At 40.8% G+C, this 20,867-nt stretch overlaps 4 protein-coding genes and 1 pseudogene across 6 annotated transcripts; 4 read left to right on the forward strand and 1 right to left on the reverse strand.

Annotated features, from left to right (window-relative positions):
• Positions 1 to 98: 98 nt before the first annotated feature.
• LOC141832568 (putative galacturonosyltransferase 5) lies at positions 99 to 1,717 on the forward strand (annotated as a pseudogene).
• LOC141831619 (uncharacterized) lies at positions 1,128 to 5,358 on the reverse strand. 3 transcript variants are annotated; one of them, XM_074719014.1, is made up of 7 exons: positions 5,098 to 5,358; positions 4,896 to 5,006; positions 4,693 to 4,811; positions 4,472 to 4,572; positions 3,594 to 3,653; positions 3,253 to 3,368; positions 1,128 to 1,199 (listed from the first exon to the last, which is right to left on the reverse strand). In XM_074719014.1, the coding sequence occupies exons 1-6, from the start codon at positions 5,336 to 5,338 to the stop codon at positions 3,284 to 3,286; spliced, it is 717 nt and encodes a 238-aa protein (XP_074575115.1). In that variant the 5' UTR covers positions 5,339 to 5,358; the 3' UTR covers positions 1,128 to 1,199; positions 3,253 to 3,283. The 3 variants fall into 3 exon arrangements, with proteins under 3 accessions (XP_074575115.1, XP_074575116.1, XP_074575114.1); XM_074719015.1 differs by lacking the exon at positions 1,128 to 1,199 and having other exon boundaries at positions 3,106 to 3,368; positions 4,693 to 4,808; XM_074719013.1 differs by lacking the exon at positions 1,128 to 1,199 and having other exon boundaries at positions 3,106 to 3,368.
• Positions 5,359 to 5,531: 173 nt separating this feature from the next.
• LOC141831620 (uncharacterized) lies at positions 5,532 to 9,306 on the forward strand. Its single transcript, XM_074719016.1, has 8 exons — positions 5,532 to 5,659; positions 7,229 to 7,313; positions 8,084 to 8,137; positions 8,241 to 8,332; positions 8,418 to 8,531; positions 8,647 to 8,714; positions 8,800 to 8,911; positions 9,010 to 9,306. Exons 1-8 carry the CDS (start codon positions 5,606 to 5,608, stop codon positions 9,103 to 9,105), a joined length of 675 nt encoding a protein of 224 aa, XP_074575117.1. The 5' UTR covers positions 5,532 to 5,605; the 3' UTR covers positions 9,106 to 9,306.
• An 827-nt stretch (positions 9,307 to 10,133) lies between these two features.
• LOC141831617 (uncharacterized) lies at positions 10,134 to 13,439 on the forward strand. The gene is given in 3 exon segments (XM_074719011.1): positions 10,134 to 12,184; positions 12,187 to 12,732; positions 12,867 to 13,439. Coding segments are annotated over 3 exon segments (3,045 nt in total). The 5' UTR covers position 10,134; the 3' UTR covers positions 13,316 to 13,439.
• A 1,952-nt stretch (positions 13,440 to 15,391) lies between these two features.
• LOC141832569 (kinesin-like protein KIN-4C) lies at positions 15,392 to 20,296 on the forward strand. Its single transcript, XM_074720055.1, has 14 exons — positions 15,392 to 15,557; positions 15,721 to 15,867; positions 15,958 to 16,110; positions 16,330 to 16,580; positions 17,182 to 17,363; positions 17,430 to 17,554; positions 17,754 to 17,790; positions 17,879 to 17,970; positions 18,051 to 18,161; positions 18,230 to 18,343; positions 18,610 to 18,696; positions 18,784 to 18,946; positions 19,956 to 20,050; positions 20,288 to 20,296. The coding sequence occupies exons 1-14, from the start codon at positions 15,429 to 15,431 to the stop codon at positions 20,294 to 20,296; spliced, it is 1,695 nt and encodes a 564-aa protein (XP_074576156.1). The 5' UTR covers positions 15,392 to 15,428.
• Positions 20,297 to 20,867: the final 571 nt, after the last annotated feature.

Raw genomic sequence — 20,867 nt, forward strand, 5'->3', positions numbered from 1 at the left:
TTTTTTTTTTACTTTTATTCTATTTTATTGAGCATTTATTAAAAAATCCTTAATAATTAGAACTTATCAAAATTCTCCCTTTGTAATGTCTTTTGCCTATGGCTTTTTGCAGTGCCTCCGTTGCAGAGCAAGACAAGCAAGGTAGACGATTACATCTATTCTCTTCGACGGATTGCTTGGATCTCCGAGTGCTCGCTGTGCTCGCAAACTCTACTCTTTCTAGCTCCAGGTTCTCTCGTCTTTCTTGCTCTTATTTTGTGTTGTTTGTTTCCAGTTCTTGATGATTATATGAAGAAAGTCAGAAACCAGTGCATTGGTTAAACAATCAATTAGATTAATGTAAATCAATCATGAACGTAGCATCTATTAGCAAATCAGGACTGAGTAAATGTTGGGAAAATCTAGTATTGCTATTGTGATAACATGCAGTATATATGCCAAGCAATTATTGTGATTTATTCCGGATCATAATGTCTGTCCATCAATTCGACAAATGAAGAAGGGTGTTTATTGCTCTAGCATTTGATAAGCTGCAATTGCCTTGGCAATAAAGTATGTATGTCAATAATGTCTCAACTTAGTTAGCTTCTTTTATGATGAGCTAGGCCTTTTGACAATGAGATTGCTTTGGAGTTTTTACCATATAACATAATGCTACTGCACCAATAAGTTATGTGGGCATCATCTTCATGGTTTTTAAATGCCACTTAATTGAAACTCGTCGGTGTTTGTTTGATTTTTTTGTCTTCTTCTAGATATCCAGACGACATCCTTTTCCATTTCTTTGTGCCGGAAAATGAAGACGAGAAGTTATCGTACTACAAGCTGAAAGTTCTTTTGCCTCATTCCAACCTTGAAATCACTGGGTGAGTGTATATACAGTCGCTAGAATTGCCAAGGAACTCTTATGGTGCTTTAACTTTGTGGACTCCTTCGGCCAGAACTTCTACCTTTTGTCATCCCAAGCATGAACAAGTTTCTCTATGTTTCACCTAATATCATCATTAAGGTACATTCAAGACTTGTCACACTATTTTATGGGAGGTGTAAAGGATTTTAAAATTAGTCGGCTTCTCACCTTGTTTCTCTACTTGGAACAAATGTGTGTTATTGAAATCCAAATCAGAGTGCGCTTTTTTCACAGGGGAATGTTGAAAAGCTGTTCGATATGAAGCTGGCGACCTATGCCACTGCAGCTGCTGAAGATTGTAGCAAAAGGTTGAGTGACATTGTGAACATGGATGACTTAAAAGGCAATCCAAAGAAGAGCAGAGAAAAGTTGGGTTTCTAAAAAATCCTACGACAAAGATGCCTGTTTACCAGACTTCAATCTTCTTTTACTTGATCCGAGAATACTTGAGAAAAATCTGATCGATGCAATTTTATGGTGCTCTCGATGACCAAACACAAAGGTTTACCAATTCACTCCTAGCATTTTCATGCATTCCTCAATCAAACATTATTATGTATCTGCATGGATTTTTGGCGCAGGGTAAATCCGATTCATCCCGCAAATGTACTGTACTTCCTGTTTCTTGGAAGCTCAAAAGGTTCATCGTCGACAGAAGCAGAAAATGAGAACTATTTTCTTCCTTTCGACGGTCCAATTAAGATCTGCTCCCAAAACATTGATAAGCAGCAAAGTTCTAGCCATAGCAATCTTTGGAATAAATGTATCACTCCAAACTTTGATGCTATCTTGAGCTAGAATAGCTGAAGTCATTTAACAAATGGAGAAAAGTTTCAACAGCACTCGAGGAAGAAAGACTTCAATTTTCACTCCATAGCATGCAATGGTAGAAATTCTTTTGTAAGGTTTTTCCAATATATGTAACTTGAAAACTTTGAAAGAAACACTACAAAGTTCTAATGTTCTATAGAAAGCTTGTATTTTCCCAACCAAAATCATGTATTCTCTTTTTAAGTTATGAAAATTCTGAATTTGGTGCCAAGTTTTTGAGAAATCAATGTTGGTAGAGTGTGGATCCATCTATCTATGCTTGAACATAATTGTTGAACTGCTCTTATTGGTTTTACACCAAAACATGCTTGTGGAAGTTTTTGCCAGATGAATTTCTTCAACTTCTACTAGCTTTAGTAGTGTAGAAAGCAGCTTATAGACAAGCGAAAAAGATAAAATGAGAGTTACATGCCCAGACTCCATATCCACAACTCACCTTTGGTATAACCTCGAGCAAACTAAATCCACCTCACTCGACTCATTACACCTCGCCAGACTCAATAATCTCAACCTATCTTGATCTAATTATAGTCACCTCACAACCCACCTTCATTCACAAAAAAAATAAATATAAAAATTAATTTCCTACACTTGAAAAATAATACTGTTGCAACATTATTATTCAATGCCTGCCAAATAAATTATCTATGTATCTATTAATTATTCTCATTATAATTGCATCAGTTTATTCCCTTGAAAGCTCTCCACCAACTGTTGATTATGATTTATGTTGCCAAGTCAAGACTTTGCATGGAAGAATTTAAAGAAGATTTATTATATGAGCATGCGTATATTTAATATGTGCATGTTAATTAATTTATAATATATTATATGAGGAAGGTATTTGATGCCAAACAAATAAATTAAGTTTTAGATTCTAGAAAAAAATAATTCAAAACTGACTATTTGTTTCTTGTTATAATTATTTATGGCATAAGATATGATTAACTATGTTGTGGAATATTTTATTAAGCATGTGGAGGACTACAAGCTCATAAAGGTCAAATTTGTCTTGAATGAGTGATTATTTTAATTAATCTTTAATGATGCCATTTAATCATGTAGGTGAATTCTTAACTAATCATCCCTTAGTTACTATATATCGTATCAAATAACTTGTGTTTTTTCCCCAATTGTTTATTTTATAATTATTTTTTTTCTTAAAAAAAATGTAGTTGAGTTATTAATTTTTTCTTGTTGGATTTCAACATGGTTGAATTCATTAGATTACTCGTGGCTGTTAGTTGCTCCCACGGCTTGGTTGTGAGCCAACGGCTAGAACCTAGTCGTGAATCGCAACCGCAAGCTCGATGCTAGGTTGTCACGACTCACAAGCTCGAGCCTAGCCACAAGTTGGCATATTAATGACATTATCAACCATGAAGACCATGTGGAAGTATAAGTTATTAGAGGGGTTTTTACATGAACTTGGACCTCTTCTTGAGCACAAAATAATAAATGACATAAATTTAAATTCAATCGACAATAGAGACCAGGTTCTCCAGGCTCACCTCTACATGGGCCAGGCCCAGGCCCAGGTGATCAGACACCTAAGCAGTTCTTTATGCCCTGCTCAAATCTATCCAGTGAAGAGACTGTATCCATTAATCCATCTCTCAACTTTTCTCTGCAACACACAGTACACATCAAACACAAATGCAACTCTCCTCACCCTGTCAACAAGGAATTAAAGAACTAAAAGGTTCATTAATTATCACAATCTGGAAGAAGGAAACTGCAACATGGATGAATAGTGATGTCCATTGTAAAGGATAACTAGTAGCATTTTTGGTTATGTTGCTTCCTTCTTCATCAAATTTTGACTGAATAGTGATAAAAAAAAGTAATATACCTATCTGTTTCGATCTGAAAGTTGCAGTCAGTCATCAGATTCCCAAGGAAAGAAAATGATCTGCAAGGACGAATATACAACTGATTTTCAAACCAATCAGCATTACATTTTGACATACTAGAAATTACAAAATGCTTTGCAAAAATTCAAGTTGCCATGAGGTCTATAATTACCGCTACAAGAGCATATAGTTTACATGACTATTAACCAACTCAACAGCCTGATGTTTGTATGATCTTTTACTACAGAATTAGCACATTAGATTGCAATAGGAAATTGAATGTGTTCAAAGTTACAAAGAGACTAGACTCTTCATTCAAAATGACGAAGAAATGGATGGATTACATTTTAGGGGAAGATGACCACATGGCTAAAATCATTCTTGGTTAGCTGAATTCTCAAAGTTCAAAGATGATGAAGTTGGGTCTGTCAAATAAGTTTCATGACAGCTTCTCGACCATGACTGGTTGGTGAATCTACCACATATTGCCCGAGATGTGAATAACAATAAAGTATTTGAGTTTTAAGTTCCCATATGAACTATAGTTGTTTGTGTTTATGCTATTAGACTGATTTACTGTTATACTACATATCAATTTGATTGAGTTTCCAACACAGTCATCCATTCTTTTGAGCACCTAAAAGTTGAAACAGCCAATGCCAACGGCTAAGGTCGAAAACTATGTATTTTAATTTAATCCAATGGCATGCAATGGAACCGAATAGGGCTCATTGTATTGTTTATTGTACATTACAATAGTTAACATTAATGTATGCCTAGAAGTAGTAGTTCAAGGTCCTTTCCATCTACATGTTAAAATTTTTCATTGTGAATCCAAAAGCAAGAGCTGAATTTTCAAACTTCCAAAATATGCAACCTTATAAGATCATCAAGAGAAGCTTCAGCCTCCAACTTGACCGGATCATTCTTATCAAGCAAAGAAGCAGCATTGTTTACGACCAATCGAAAAGTGCAGACCTGAACAATGAACTTAGATACTTCAATGAGTTCTTCGTGCATCACAGTTTCTTCTTTGCATAGAAACTTATACTTTTCCAACGATGAAAAGAAACACAGAAAGCAACATTGGATGCAAACCTCCACGCCGGTTTGAGATTGCAATTGCACTAGGGTGTTCCTTTGCTGTGGCACGCAATCTCTCGACGCCAAATTCAGAAGTCTAATCACCTCCTGAGATTTCTCCCCTTCTGATTCTGCTGCAAGCAATCAGAAAAGCCAACAAACAAGCTAATGAAGGGGCAAAAAGGGCAAACTTTCAAGAAGGGAAAAAAAACCGAGACCACTCAGAAGGCCATATGCGGAGCGAAGCGTCTCCCTCGAGGCTTCAATTGGGGCAAGGACAAATTTTGCAGACTTCTTCTTCTGTTCTCTTAGCCAATCCTTCGGCCCGGCTTCCAAAAGAAGAAACAAAATAGTACATGTAAGAATTCATCTATCCCGCAGAGCATTGAAGTGAAACAGAATGAATATGTAGATGCACACGAATGCCGAAGGAGAGGGCGGAGGCCGCGGAGGGGGCAACGACGGCCGCGAGGGCGGGAAGGGCAAGCCATAGAAGAGCTCTTCGACGAATGGATCTGAGAGAAAGAAGCGCTCCTCCACCTTCTTCAACTTCATCTACTGCTTGCTTGAACCGAATTGTGGTGGCGCGAGAGGGAATCCATGGCGACGGAGGTGGTCGAGCTTCCAGTATTTGGATAACTCCTGCCCTCGCCGCCGCCATTGCCTTCTCTGAGATTTCGGTCCTTGTCCGCATCCAATAACCTAGACAAGAATCCGACCCGATGGTTCTATTCGGATCATGAGATGATTTATCCGAATCCGGGAATACTGACCGACTGTTATGAATCCATCACGGTAGCACTTCCGTAACGAACCGGTATATTCTTGGTGGCGCTACAAATCACTCTCATAACCCGATCAGGCGGCCGCTTCAAGGGCTTTCTACGATTGGCTTCTCCTCGTCTCCTACACTTCTGCCTTCGGTGCCATGGCGGCGGGAATCTTCGCTCGGCAAGCTGTACAGGCTCTTCGGAGACAATCGGTATGATCTATCACCTTTTCCCCAGTATAGCCCCATGTTTCGTGATCCATATGTCGTTTTCAGTGAGATTGCAGATTAGAAGGGTTTTTTTTTTCTTTTACGATTCGTTAATAAACATCAAATCATTCTTCAGTGGATATGTTTTCCTTTCTGATCCTTTTGTTTTGGGATAGTTTCTGCTTCGTTAAGATGTGATTTGGATGTTTATTTGTGTGTTGTTCGTAACTGATTTTTCATTGAATATGTTAAAAAGAAAAGTCGTTCTTGCTGTGTTCCTTGCGTTTCTGAACAATCATTCGTTCATTCCGTGCCGAGTTAGACTTGGTGTTTTTTATTCAGTCATCTAGTTTTTTTTCTTTCGTATAAGATTAAGTGGTAATGTTGAATCCAGTGAAAACAAGGGGAGATTCTGGCAAGATGACTTTTCTTTCTTTGCTTCATTCGTGATTATAACATATGAAACCAGTTCAACGGATTTTTTTTTTTTTTTTGCTATTGTAGAAAAAAGCAGCATTATTAGTAACAGTTCCAATTATTTCCTCACGCCGTATATTAAAACTCACAAATTAGTACCATTTCATATTTTTGACAGGGCCACCGAATAATTGAATCATCAGCGCCTAACTTTTGTTATTACAATATCATATAGTTGATAATCTGCCAAATGGTTGGGATTATAATGTGTATTTCTAAGGGTTTCCTTATAATTGTGGTTTTTTTAATTGTTCTGGATATATCTCAAACGATATTTTTACAAACCTTTTTCTATAATATCCAAATTCGTAATGCTACTCTTCATTGATATCTAATGATATGTTTTTGAGTTGATTGAAACACTTGCAAATAAACTGGTAAAACTAAGATTATTTATAGTGACATCGATGAAAAATTTTTGAAGGACAAGTTATCAGATTTTGGCAAACATGTATCTGCAAATTTCAATTGTTTCCAAAGCGTTCATTACTGGTTTCCCTATTTAGATATGATAGGAAACATGATTTATAACCAGAGACATAATCTTAGACTCTTAGTGGGTTTTGGGTGATTCACTTGTATAAACCATGAAGATAATTGAAATGGAATTAATACAAATACCAATATCAGCATCATCACCCTGCTGTTTCTCCTGGTTGTCCTATGTCTCTTCCACCTCATAATCATCATAATCAACATCAACCCGTGTTAGTCATAACTATTTGAGGTCAGTTAATGGATCTTCTGTCTTAATTGATATCTATGAAAAGCTATGTCACTGCACTAGTAATATCCAAATAAATTTAATCACACATCCCCCCCCCCCCCCCCCCCCCCCCCCCCCATTATTTCCGTTGTTATCTATGAGAACCAGAAAATAAAAATCTGAGCTAATTTGTTCTTGGTAGTCCAGTGATAATCTGGATTGGTTATTTTAATTGCTTATGAGGTTGTACTGATTAGTAAATATAAAGGTTATTTGCTATATATGCTATGTTCTTTTTAAGCAAATTTCTATCAATTCTTCCAGTCTACATTTTCTTTTGATTAGATATATAGGAAGATTATAAGCCAACTTTTTCATGTATTATTTAGGTCCAGGCTGGACAAGCTGCACTGATAACAAGAAACTACTCACAATCATTCAGAACAGGCTCCAAATCTCCATATATAACCAAAGGTTTTCTGATTGCCTCAATATGATCATGTAGATTCCTAATAAGCAATGAGTGCATTTCCTTATTAGAAGTTTATAATTAGTGTTTCTTGCTAATAAAATTATTTTGACCTTTTCCCATGACAGTCCAACAAAAGTACTTTCTATTGCATGATACGATAAATCTACTACTAGTAGTAGTTGGCTTGATCCTTTTGTGGTTTCCATAAATTTATCTCTGCTAATAATGAGAGCATGTAATTGAATGGGTGATTTAGGTCTAATTTAACCCTGTACAAATATGAATAACTCTAATGCATATCGAAATGATATTTCAATACTTGACTATGACCGTGGACCTGGTGTGTGCTATCTGCTCATTCCTAAGTGAAGACCTTCATACATGTTAGTATGATTAATTGCAATTTAAACATTCTTTGCTGGAGTTGATGATTCAGTCAACAAGGCTGCCCCTAACCCTTGGATGGTAGTCTTGTTTATACTTAAGCAAGCTGATTTGTTCTTTTCTTAATGACAAGCTTTTGTATGCGATCTCTAAAATATGCAGTCCGTGTAATTTCTACTATTGTTTCGTCATGTAGTTTTATTTTTTGTCCATTTTAATCTAATCCCCTTTAACTTTTAGAAGAATGGATAATACTCTAGTTTGCGGTAATCCAAATTCTGCTGGCTTTAAAAAATTGTCATATCTAAATGGGCATTTTCCCATAACTCATATCTAGAGGGGTACATAATATGGAAGTCATAGATTTCTTCATATATTTAATGTGCAGAGGATGAAGAAGAAGAGAAACTTGCTAGGGACATCGCCAAGGATTGGAATTCTGGTAACCTCTTGTTTTTCTTTCTTCATTTTTTATAATGTGCCCATGGAAACTTAAACTCACTTTTTTGCTTGTATCTTTTCACTTATTGCACTGGTGATTTCAGTATTTGAGCGTACTGTCAATACTCTCTTTCTCACGGAATTGATTCGCGGTTTAAATTTGACATTAAAATACTTCTTTGAGAGGAAGGTCACGGTAAGTCATCTAATGCTGCTCACTATAAATCCTTCTATTTAAGCTGCAGTGGTTAATGCTTTGTTGTCCACTCTGTTTGCCACAGATAAATTACCCCTTTGAGAAGGGTCCCTTGAGTCCACGCTTTCGAGGAGAGCATGCCCTCAGGCGTTATCCTACTGGAGAGGAGCGCTGTATTGCTTGCAAGCTTTGTGAAGCGGTAACGGTTCTGAGAATTTGTATTTTGCTCATCGTCATACGAGTACTAAGAGTGTTTTGTCTAACATTTGTTCTTTCTGATCAAAGACCTCTAACTAGAATGCCTTTTCTGTCAGGTGTGCCCTGCAAGAGCAATCACAATCGAAGCTGAAGAACGAGAGGATGGCAGTCGGAGAACTACAAGGTTGTAAGCTCTATAAATGTTTGGTATTCACTGCTGTGCCTTGTTAACCTTCGGTTTGCGATGATCCCAACTGCAATCTGGACAGGTATGATATCGACATGACAAAGTGCATCTACTGTGGCTTCTGCCAGGAAGCCTGTCCCGTCGACGCGATAGTCGAAGGCCCGAACTTTGAATTTGCTACTGAGACTCATGAAGTAGGTTTTTGGTTCAATGGTTTCTCCATTCGTCTATCAGGGAGCTGCCACTCCCTTTACTTTCCTTCAACATAACCACTGACTTGCCAACCTTATAGGAGCTGTTATATGACAAGGAGAAACTACTCGAGAATGGAGACCGGTGGGAAACTGAGATCGCGGAAAACCTCCGATCAGAGAGCCTCTATCGCTGAAGTATCATCTTCTTTCTTTCTTTCTTTCTTTCGACTTGCCTAGCTGTTTGCGTCGAATGAAATAAGGCACTAAATTCATGTAGCTTGTTTCACATGTTTTCTTATTAAGATGTCTGAGTAAACATCTTGTTCGATGGGTTTTTCTTTCTAAAATTGCACGAGAGAATTGCAGTTTTCAATGGATGATGATATTGATAATGATTGTTTGTTTCTGTTAGTTGCAACTGGAAGGCCTTGGGTTGTGTTCATTGAGTTCCTTACAACTCAATTAATCAAAATTAATGAATTACTATTAGTATTTACATTGCATCTTGTCAACATCAACATGGCCAATAATTTGTGTAAAAAGTGTCAAAAAGTAAAGGAAAAAAAAAGTTAGTAATACAGAGAGAAGAAGACAAGGAACATTATTGGCCAAAATAATGTCTTTTTATTTTTTGTTAAAATTTCCAATCGAATTCCAAATAAATGGTAGCTATTTTATTTTTGTCATGATTTAGTTTTATAAACTGAATGTCTTTATTAATCATGCAATTGCACATCTTAATCATATATTACGCAATTATACGTATTAAAAAAAAAAAAGATAATCCCAGTAGCCACTTCTCTGGGGTGGCCGGTGCGGAAGTTTAGGGTAAATAGGGAAACGCATTCCAGATGTATCTTTTGATTGCGCATTTGGAGGTTACAACCCGGATGTCCTAATTCCTACAAATGTATTCACCGACCACCAGGGTAAATTACGGCGATCAATCCAGATGCCCAGCATCCTTTGATTGTGTTCCCCATTTGGAGGAACCGCGGGTCCCTTTCGCACCATTACCCCGGCGGTTATACGTATCCAGCCTCTATGAAATGGAGGGTGGTTTCGTAAATGTCGATAACTAAAGCATAATCCTGCAAAAATCAGGATCTAATAAATTCCCCTACTTAATATATTAAATTCCATGGGTTTTTTCATAAAAGACAAGCAAATATTACATGTATTGCAGCTGGGGGACGACTCCTCGTCAACTTCACAGCAAAGACATGCTCTTCTTCTACTGCCACCTCCTCCTCTTCCTCCTCCTCCTCCGGCCGTCCGCCGAGGCGGCAACTGGAGCTGTGTACGCCGAGGAGCATCGCGCCCTTCTCTCCCTCAAGTCATCTCTGTCCGACTCCGTCGCCGCAGCCCTCCCGGCCTGGGACGCCGCCTCCGACCATTGCTCCTGGCCCGGCGTCACCTGCGACAACACCAGAAGAACTGTGATTTCCCTCGACCTCTCCGGCCGCAACTTCTCCGGGCTCCTCCCCGCCGCCGTCGCCCGTCTCCGCTCCCTCCTCCGACTCTCCGTCGCCGCCAACTCCCTCTCCGGCCCCATTCCCGCCGAGCTCTCCCTCCTCTCGTCCCTACGCCATCTCAACCTCTCCAATAACATCTTCAATGGTTCCTTCCCGCCCGCCCTCGCCCGCATCTCCCAGCTCCGCGTGCTCGACCTCTACAACAATAACCTTACTGGCCCACTCCCCCGTGCGGTGAAGTCCATGCCCCTGCTCCGCCACCTCCACCTCGGCGGCAACTTCTTCTCCGGCGCCATTCCCCCGGAGTACGGCAGCTGGAGATTCCTCGAGTACCTTGCTCTTTCTGGCAACGAGCTCACCGGACCCATTCCCCCCGAGATCGGTAACCTCACTGCGCTGCGCGAGCTTTACATCGGCTACTACAATAGCTACCAAGGCAGCCTCCCGCAGGAGATTGGCAACCTCTCTGCACTAGTCCGCCTCGACGCCGCTAACTGCGGCCTCTCCGGCCGCATTCCGCCAGAAATGGGCCAACTCCAGAACCTCGACACCCTCTTCCTTCAAGTGAATGGCCTCTCAGGCGAGATACCGCCGGAACTTGGCCAACTCAAGAACCTTAAGTCCGTCGACCTCTCGAACAATGCGCTCACAGGGGAGATCCCTTCGAGCTTCGCCGAGCTCGGAAACCTCACTCTGCTCAACCTTTTCCGCAACAAGCTCTTCGGCGCTATCCCGGAGTTGATCGGCGACCTCCCCCGGCTCGAGGTGCTTCAGCTCTGGGAAAACAATTTCACTGGAAGTATTCCCCGGAAGCTCGGCACCAACGGACGTCTTCAGCTCCTCGACCTATCGTCGAACAAGCTCACAGGCTCCCTGCCCCTGGATCTCTGCTCCGGCGACAAGCTTGAAACTCTGATCGTCCTCGGCAACTTCCTCTTCGGTCCGATTCCAGACTCGCTCGGCCTCTGCAAATCCTTGAGCCGAATCCGAATGGGAGAGAACTACTTCAACGGGACCATTCCTAGAGGCCTATTTAGCTTGCCGAATCTGTCTCAGGTGGAGTTCCAGGACAACCTCCTCACCGGTGGCTTTCCCGATACCAGCAACTCCACCATCTCTCCCAATCTAGGACAAATTTGCCTCTCTAACAACCGTCTCACCGAGCCTCTGCCGCCGTCCATCGGGAACTTCTCCGGCCTCCAGAAGCTGCTGCTGAACCAGAACTCATTCGCCGGCAGCATCCCGCCGGAGATCGGGAGGCTGCAACAGCTCTCCAAGTTGGACTGCAGCGGGAACCAGTTCTCCGGTGCAATCGCGCCGGAGATTAGCAAGTGTAAGCTTCTGACTTTTGTAGACCTCAGTAGAAACAATCTCTCCGGCGACGTTCCGGCGGAGATAGCGGCGATGCGGATCCTGAACTACCTCAACCTGTCGAGGAACCATCTCGAGGGCCAAATCCCGGCGGCCATCTCCACGATGCAGAGCCTGACGGCGGTGGACTTCTCCTACAACAACCTCTCCGGAGTCGTCCCGAGCACCGGCCAGTTCAGCTACTTCAATGCCACTTCCTTCGTCGGCAATCCTGACCTCTGCGGTCCTTACCTCGACCCCTGCAAGCCAGGGGCCTCATTAACCTCTGCACGCGCAAAGGGTTCTCTTTCAGCCTTCTTCAAGCTTTTGCTCGTCATCGGCCTTCTCCTCTGTTCCATCGCCTTCGCCATTGCGGCCACCGTCAAGGCCCGGTCTTTGAAGAAGGCAAACGAGGCCCGCGCATGGAAACTCACCGCATTCCAGCGGCTGGAACCTGCGACGACGTGCTGAACTGCTTGAAGGAGGAGAACATCATAGGCAAAGGCGGCGCCGGCATCGTCTACAAAGTCACCATGCCCGACGGCGAACAGGTGGCAGTGAAGCGGCTTCCGACCATGCGACTGGGCTCGTCGCACGACCACGGCTTCAACGCAGAGATACAAACGCTAGGGCGGATTCGCCACCGGCACATTGTGAGATTGCTGGGGTTTTGCTCCAACCACGAGACCAACCTTTTGGTGTACGAGTACATGCCTAACGGGAGCCTGGGGGAGGTTCTCCATGGGAAGAAGAGCGGTCATTTGCACTGGAACACAAGGTACAAGATTGCTGTGGAGGCGGCAAAGGGCCTCTGCTATCTCCACCATGATTGCTCGCCGCTGATCCTCCATCGAGACGTCAAGTCGAACAACATCCTGTTGGACTCCAACTTGGAAGCTCATGTGGCCGACTTCGGACTCGCCAAGTTCTTGCAGGACTCCGGCACTTCGGAGTGCATGTCTGCCATTGCTGGTTCTTATGGTTACATTGCTCCAGGTGACCTGACCTGACCTTCATTCATTCTTTTGCAAATTGCAATCCAATCTACTGCTTAATTCGTTTAATTTGTTCACAATATCTATAAAATTCACCATCACTGTTCTCATTGTGGAATCTCGGCGTCGGCGTAGAGTATGCATACACCCTCAAGGTGGACGAGAAGAGCGACGTCTACAGCTTCGGCGTGGTCCTCCTGGAACTGGTAACGGGAAGGAAGCCGGTGGGTGAGTTCGGCGACGGAGTGGACATCGTCCAATGGGTGAGAAAGGCGACAGGCTCCGACAAAGAGGAGGCGACCAAGATCGTCGACCCCAGGCTCGACGCAGTCCCCATCCACGAGGCGATGCATGTGTTCCACGTCGCAATGCTCTGCGTGGAGGAGCGGAGCGTCGAGCGGCCAACGATGAGGGAAGTCGTCCAGATCCTCACCGAACTGCCCAACCCACCGCAGAAGCACGGAGAAGAAGATTCCGCCGCCGGAAATCTCCTCCTCGATCGGCCTGAGTCGCCACCTTCCCAGCCAGGAAACTCGATCTCAATCAACAACAACAACAATAACAAAGGTTTGACTAAGCATTGAATTCCGGTACTATCTATTCTAAGAGTTGGCTTGCTTTTGGATTTGAAATCGTTTGACTGCTGCTTGTTTAATTGTTTAGTGTGATGTTGCCAGTGTCAGTGCTTGGTTCCAGTAACTAGTAACAATGATCTGTGATGGAGAAATAGAATGCAATGGCTCATTCACTGTTCCATAGATTTTAGCTCATTCACTGTTTGACAATGCGATGAAAAATTTTTGAAATAAATTTGGTGCTAGCTGCTCATCTCATCAATCAATGTAGAAGGAAACAGTAGGTGCCATGTAGCTATCTGACTGAACAAGCTTCAACGCTTTGCTTGAATGAATGAAGGAAGGAATCCTCCATCAGTGACTGTGAGGCAAATTTAGCACAGAACAAAAAACAAAGTAGGTAATTTGAGCTTTATTGATTAAAGAAACACTACCTTTTGACTCAGCGTGCATGGACATTTCTGTATAGACAGAGAAAGGTCACCTAAAACTCAGTTTGGTTAGTGTATGATTAGGGATGACAATTAGACCTGAACCCGATGGGGAATCCGTTCCCCGAATCCATTTTGATCGGGGAATCCTCGAATCCGAGAAAGCGGGGATGGGGATGGGGAATCCCCGAATCTCGGAAAGCGGGGATGGTATTCCAAATATTCTCCGTCCCCATCCCCAAACCCGACCCGACCCATCTTATAGTTAACTCTTTTTATTTTTTTCTTTTGTAGCATAAGTGGTGTCAAAATTTTGAAAAATTGAAGAATGGAAGAATTTCAAACTTATTGTATCGATTATACATTAGTTGGATGTTGTTTTAGAGATAATGTTTTGTTTTAGAGTTTAATGTTTGGTTTTATAATGTTATTTTGTAAGGATTTTATTATATATATATATATATAAATTAATATTAAAAAAAATAAGACGGGGATGAGGATGGGTATGAGCATGGGGATACCCATGAAAATATCCGTGGGGAAAACCACCCCTGAAACTCGCGGGGATTTTCGAAATCCACTGGATACCCGAAACCCGACGGGGATGGGGATGATATTTAAATTATGATACCCGACGGGGATGGTATATGAGTTTGGATTTCGGAGACGGAGATGGACAAGACTTCCCCGCAAACCTCCGAATCCGTTGCCATCCCTATGTATGATTGATAGACCCTTTTATATTCTTGTTTGTTTATTGACAATAAAATAAAATAAAATAAAACAAAAATTAATAACAACGCTCATTGGCTAGGTAACTATACTGCGGGTGGCGTTTTGACGTTTCAAACTATTAAATTTTCCTAAATTGCAGTGTCATCCCTTTGTCGACTGTCGCAGCGAGCCGAGCCATTACGTACCAGTATGCAGTATTTGCATGATAGACCCTGTAAATGACTGAAATTACAAGATTTGCAAGCTTAGCTGCTTATGGCAAACAGATGGTCCCAATAGGCTAGGCTGCCTCTGCCTTGAAGCCTGCTTCTTGAACACTGCACTAATTTGTCAAAATAATGGTGCAGTGCGACAGTGCATGGTTTCTCTCTCGAAAATGGCATCTCTATTTCAAAATTCGAGAGAGAGCACTCTAGTCTAATTGGGCAGGCAGAAAAAGAAGAGTAATACATACATAAATAATTTTTTAAATAAGAATAAACTTTGTTTTGCATTTTTAATTATTTGCTTTATTTTGGAGAACAGTCAGATTAGATTAGATTTCGCAGCCGTTCGTTCGTTCTTGATCGGAAGCCAGAGGTGGAGTTAACGCAGCGGGGCCCGCGGCGAACAGTTCCGATCCGGATCCGGAGTGATGCCCTATTTTTGAATTCATCGAGCGGGTTCCCTTCCATTTCCACGTTCGTTCATCGCTTCCTCAAAATCAAAATCAGAAGCCGAGAAGAGAAGAAAGGTCGAATCGCCGAAACCCTACCTCCTAGATCCTTCCCATTTCCTTCTTGCTCTTCGATTCACCCATTCGCGGCGGCGATCTCTTCATCGGACCTCCTCATCCGTCTCTTCTCAATCCCAAATCTTCTGTTCCTCTCTATCGGTTTCTTGTCTCTAACTCCGACGACCCGCTCTGCTTTGCTTCGTCCGTCTCTCCTTTTTTTCCGGCCGGGTGAGAGCCGAAGATGGACACGGAGGCCAAGGCGTCGCAAAAGGAGTGTGTGAAGGTGGCGGTCAATATTCGGCCGCTGATTACCACCGAGCTCCTCATGGGCTGCACCGATTGCGTCACTGTTGCACCTGGGGAGCCCCAGGTCATTTATCTTCTGAATCGGGAGAAAAATGTTACATTTTATGCTTTGTTATCTAACCATTTAGGGTATTCAGGATGGTTTATCAGGCTCTAGTTTCTTTCAGATGTGACTTAGATGCTTAAGTTTATTGCAACTTTGCTAATTGTTGATTCCAAATTTGCAGGTTCAAATTAGTTCTCACGCATTTACCTTTGATCATGTTTATGGGAGTTCAGGATCTCTCTATTCTTCCATTTTTGAAGAATGTGTTCTTCCTTTAATTGAAGGATTCTTCCATGGATACAATGCCACTGTCCTTGCATACGGGCAGGTACTTCATTTTTTTATAATTATTATAACATTATTTTTTGATATTATTTTCTTTTTTTTGGACATGTAATACCGCTTGTCTCATCTATAGACCGGCTCTGGCAAGACTTACACAATGGGGACTAATTATACTGGAGAAGGTAATTGTGGTGGTATTATACCAGAAGTAATGGAGACAATTTTCAGGAAAGTCGATGCTATGAAAGACACAACTGAATTCTTAATTCGAGTCTCCTTTATTGAGGTATGCAGATTAAGTTTTTATGGTAACTCAACAGCCTAATTCCTGTGTTTTGGCTATGGAGAATGATCACTTTAACTTATTGTGATATTATGATCTCTTTCACATTAAATTCTTTCATGTGAAACTATTTTTTTAATTAAGCTTTATATATTTGCATATATATATATATGTGTGTGTATTTATGTATGTGTTTTTTTTGCATAAATTGTGTTTTGGCAGATTTTTAAGGAAGAAGTCTTTGATTTGTTAGACCCTCAATCTCATGCTGCTACAAGAATTGAGGGCGCAGCTGTAGCCAAGCCAACAACCTCCAGAGCTCCTATCCAAATTAGGGAGACAGCTAGTGGTGGCATTTCCCTTGTGGGTGTTACTGAAGCAGAAGTGAGATCAAAGGAAGAAATGGCATCATATCTGACTCGTGGATCGATTGCTCGTGCAACTGGAAGTACAAACATGAATAGTCAATCAAGGTTTGAGTTCATCATATAACTGGTATCCAAGTATTACCAATGTCATGTATTGGTCCCTTAACATTCCTTGGAAGATTTCTGATAAGGCATCCCCTACAATGATGTTTAGGTAGGAAGTCGTGCAGTTGCATGTAGATCTGTACATTCATTAGGTATACTAGTTAGCTTGTGACATCAGATAAGTTTCTGTTGCTATATCTTACTACTTGGTCAAAATGACAGTTATTTTTTTGTTTTTCTGTGAAGCCATACATTGTGGTCCATAATGAATCTCAGATGATGAATATGCATGATGCTGAGCAATTAGTAATTGCTGTTACTTGATAAATCAACTACAGTTTCAAAGATTTGTATAATAATCCTTTTGAGCACAACAATGCGAAATCAGCTTATGCATAGTGCTTTATGGTTAGCTAATAGACCTATATTTTACTTTTAAAATTTAAGTATTGACATATTGTAACTTAATAATTGGTTGCTTTAGACAATTAAAGATCATGGTTCATGGCTCATGGATGAATTGATATCTTCTACTGCTCAAATTAGTCACACATTAATCTTGAGTGTTGATTGGATTTTCATTATCGATTCTCTCATGTAGTCGTTCACATGCCATCTTCACAATATACATGGAACAAAAGAAAATTAGCAATGCATGTAACGGAATGGCTTACAATGAAGTAGCTGGCGATGACATATTACTTGGAAAGTTTCATTTAGTGGATCTTGCTGGATCAGAACGTGCAAAACGAACTGGGGCTGATGGACTCAGACTTAAAGAAGGTGAAGTATGCTATTCAAATGTAAAAACATAATCTTTGATGACTAATGTTGCACCATAATATATAGGCATACATATAAATAGGGGGTTGCTGTCTCTTGGCAATGTAATCAGCGCACTTGGAGATGAAAAAAAGCGAAAAGAAGGTGGACATGTTCCTTATCGTGATAGCAAGTTAACTCGTCTTTTGCAGGCATGAAGCTTTCCCTCTCCATCTTTCTATTTATTAGTAGTAGGTCAATGATATCAGTGTTCATGCTATAAATCATATCGATGAGTAGACTTAACTTATGCCTTGCATCATGGACATTCCACCTTTTAAATTGACATGGCTACCTAACTTTTACACACACAAGATATGTGCACCTTAACACAATGTAGCTCTTTTCCAGGATTCTCTTGGTGGCAATAGCAAAACAGTGATGATAGGTATGAATTATAATTTGTTTGTCCTTTTTGTTATTGCATTCTTTTGTCTTCTATTTTGGCAAACTGATGTATGTTTGATTGTGGCTAGCTTGTATTAGCCCGGCTGACTCCAATGCAGAAGAGACTATTAATACTCTTAAATATGCCAATCGTGCAAGGAATATCCAGAACAAAGCAATGGTACTTTGCTCCTTAAGGATAGAATATTTGATAATTTATAATGCCTCATGAGTGGATCTTACTATATATTCTAATTGCAGATAAACCGTGATCCTGTTGCTGATGAAATGCAAAAGATGCGTTGCCAATTGGAGCAATTACAAGCTGAATTGGTATTTTGTCGCGGAGGTTCATCTTTGGAGGAATTTCAGGTATAGAATTTCTTGCATGCTATTACATTTTTTAGAAAATATGCCAGTGTTGATGATTGCACCTATAGGTTCTTCGTCACAAAATATCATTGCTTGAGACAAGCAATGGAGAGCTTCGCCAGGAGCTGAAGGATCAGAAAATTACCTGTGATCACTTAAAACAATGTGCTCTTGATGCCCAGGTAAGTATATATTTAATCTCTATGGAAACACCTGAGAAACTATGATGATCTAATTGCAAATGCCACAGATTTGATTTTATGTGCTGTAGTGAATTAAACTTGTTTCTTGGACCCTCATATTTATATGCATGTTATAAGTTATGAACATCTAATCAAACTCTTGCTTTAGGATATGATCACTACTATGGTGTTTGTTTACTGTAATCTTGTGGAATGCCATTTTCTTTCCTTTATTTAAAAATGAGAACTATCTGTTATTTGGTCAGGTAGAAAAGGATAAATTAATTTTGAAGATTGAATCTGCTCGCAATGGAAAATCTTGGGATGAGATTGATGAAACTGAAAAGGATAAGGTTGGGATTGCAAGTTCAACATTGCCAATATCTCCTAGGACAGTTGTTAATGTTCTTGTATGATGATATTTGTTAAATATTGAGCAGGAAATAGATCTTATAAAAGGTTATGCTTCAAAAATTCAAGAGCTGGAAGCAGAGTTGATAAGGGTTCAAAGCTTTTCTCGTCCTTGCAGAAATCTTATGATGGATTTTCCTACTCTGGATGATCCAAGCTCAGGTTGTGATGCAAGAACTTTTGATGATTCCAGTAAGTAGATGAAAGCCTGTCACTCTACGCTGTTAATAGCATTTTATTATGGAATCCAACAATTTTAGTTTTTTCATGTTCATCTGTTGCATAGCAAATAACTACATAATGATATCTGTGTTCTAGTCTTGTACAAAGACAGACAGATAAGAAGTTTGGGATTATTCTGAATCTTCGGCTAACTAAATGAGTAAATAAATTTAATAATTCTGTTTCCAAAATTTTTCCAAATGTTTACTTTAAATTAATACTTCAACTTTTTTAATTGTTTCAAGTTTATCTCATCATTGACATGTCACTTATGATTTGGTTTTCTAGGGAAAATAATTGAACATCATTATTAACAGCAAGTTTGTCTTTGAGTAGACAAAGGGTATGGAGAAATGGTCTCTACTTATTACAAATTTTAGGTTTGTTCTACAAAGATTGAAAATGTAAGGTTAGCAGTTGGATAAGTATTAATTTGAAGCGAGTGAGAGTACTGGATATGTTTGAAAAAAGAAGAAAAGTTTAGCATCATTTAATTAATTATTTCCAAAAGAAATTTTCCCCGCTAATTTATGTCTTGTTATCAATTGTCACTCTACTGGTTGTCAGACCATTCTTTCTAGTTTTTAGACAATGTTGGACACATAGGATTCAATTCTTTTCTAGGGTTTGTTTTTTCATTGTATGTTTTTTAATCTCATGCGTTGAGTAGGGAAAGTTGTGTATTAACTTTGAAACAATTGTTAATCTCTTGGTTTCTGTGATATCATTACCAGAAAATTTTCATTCAACTAATATTTTTTTTATCCTTTGTGATTTGGTGGGGACTGGTTCTTCTCATGTTTGTGTATTTCTTTTGTAACTGGTTATGCCATTGAACACATCCAATGGCCTGTTTTGTTTGGAAATTGAATATAGAGGCAGTGAAGAATGGTTTGGTTAGTATCAAAATAGGTTTTATCTTGTATATTTCTTCCATAACTGAATTATTGATTTTAAAATTTACCACAAAATTTTATAGGTGAAGCAGAAGAACAGGAGAGGGAACATTCTATTCTCCAGCATCAACTTGATAAGGAGCTTCAGGAGTTGGACAAACGACTCGAGCAAAAGGAGGTAATTTATGATGTTGACTTTAGCAAATTTTTAAGTTTTCACGGTAAGCTTGCATAAACTTTTCAATGTGCTGTGAGCCTGTGGCCATAAGTATTATAAAATTTCTTAAGGAAGAAAAGAAAGAGGATGCAGGAAGACCAATACTTTTCCATTGATTTCAATTCCTTCAGCCAATATAAACACACCATTAGGAAAAGAATTGTCATTTTAGCTCCAAATTCTCAATGCTGTTTGCAGAGCATGTAGATCTAGTAGCAATTTATAATGCACATCCAATTATTAGATAAAATTTGCAAGCTTGTTGGTAATTGAAATCTTTTTCCGCAGTGCGTCACGAACAGCCCCCACACCGGCGTGCGCTAGGATCGCCGCCTGCGGCGCCCAACCCCGGATCAGCATCCCCATTTTTCCAGCCTCAAATCCCTCCGGCAGATCTGCCCCCGATCCGATCACCCACACGAATCGGACCCCGCTCCTCTCTGACTCTAGTGCAGCCGCGATGACACCGATCTCAGCCGCTGTCGCCGTGTACTGGCTCCCGAAGCAGATGTAAACCACGGATCGCGGCGGGCAGGCGTCTAGCCATGTGGTGACTTCCTCCGCCGGGACGGAGGTGGCCCCTCCGCGGTCGCTGGGGGCGGCCTCCAGCAGGATCGGACCCACCGCCCAGACGCGGTCGTGGCCGAACGATCGGCGGAGATGGGCGAGATAGTCATCCTCGAGGACAGGCAGCGAAGGTGTTGATGGCGGCGCCCCAGGCGGCGGCGTTGGCGAGGAAGGACTCTCGGGTGAACTCCCAGTCCGGATTGCCGGCGAC

Source organism: Curcuma longa, chromosome 7, assembly GCF_044706935.1.
Source record: "Curcuma longa cultivar G26 ecotype Majalengka, Jawa Barat chromosome 7, ITB_CL_G26_1.1, whole genome shotgun sequence".
Taxonomy (NCBI): Eukaryota; Viridiplantae; Streptophyta; class Magnoliopsida; order Zingiberales; family Zingiberaceae; genus Curcuma; species Curcuma longa.

Bases quoted from the DNA above. Each gene is read 5' to 3' on its own strand.
- LOC141831619 (XM_074719014.1), bottom strand. From the start codon at position 5,338: ATGGCGGCGGCGAGGGCAGGAGTTATCCAAATACTGGAAGCTCGACCA. The intron at 5,007-5,097 runs GTGTGCATCTAC...TTCTTTTGGAAG, and splicing joins CGCCCTCTCCTTCGGCATTC to CCGGGCCGAAGGATTGGCTA. The intron at 3,654-4,471 runs GTTGCATATTTT...TCGTCCTTGCAG, and splicing joins TCTCTTGATGATCTTATAAG to ATCATTTTCTTTCCTTGGGA.
- LOC141831620 (XM_074719016.1), top strand. From the start codon at position 5,606: ATGGCGGCGGGAATCTTCGCTCGGCAAGCTGTACAGGCTCTTCGGAGA. The intron at 7,314-8,083 runs GTTTTCTGATTG...TTTAATGTGCAG, and splicing joins ATCTCCATATATAACCAAAG to AGGATGAAGAAGAAGAGAAA. The intron at 8,532-8,646 runs GTAACGGTTCTG...CTTTTCTGTCAG, and splicing joins CTTGCAAGCTTTGTGAAGCG to GTGTGCCCTGCAAGAGCAAT.
- LOC141832569 (XM_074720055.1), top strand. From the start codon at position 15,429: ATGGACACGGAGGCCAAGGCGTCGCAAAAGGAGTGTGTGAAGGTGGCG. The intron at 17,555-17,753 runs GCATGAAGCTTT...GCTCTTTTCCAG, and splicing joins AGTTAACTCGTCTTTTGCAG to GATTCTCTTGGTGGCAATAG. The intron at 17,791-17,878 runs GTATGAATTATA...GATTGTGGCTAG, and splicing joins TAGCAAAACAGTGATGATAG to CTTGTATTAGCCCGGCTGAC.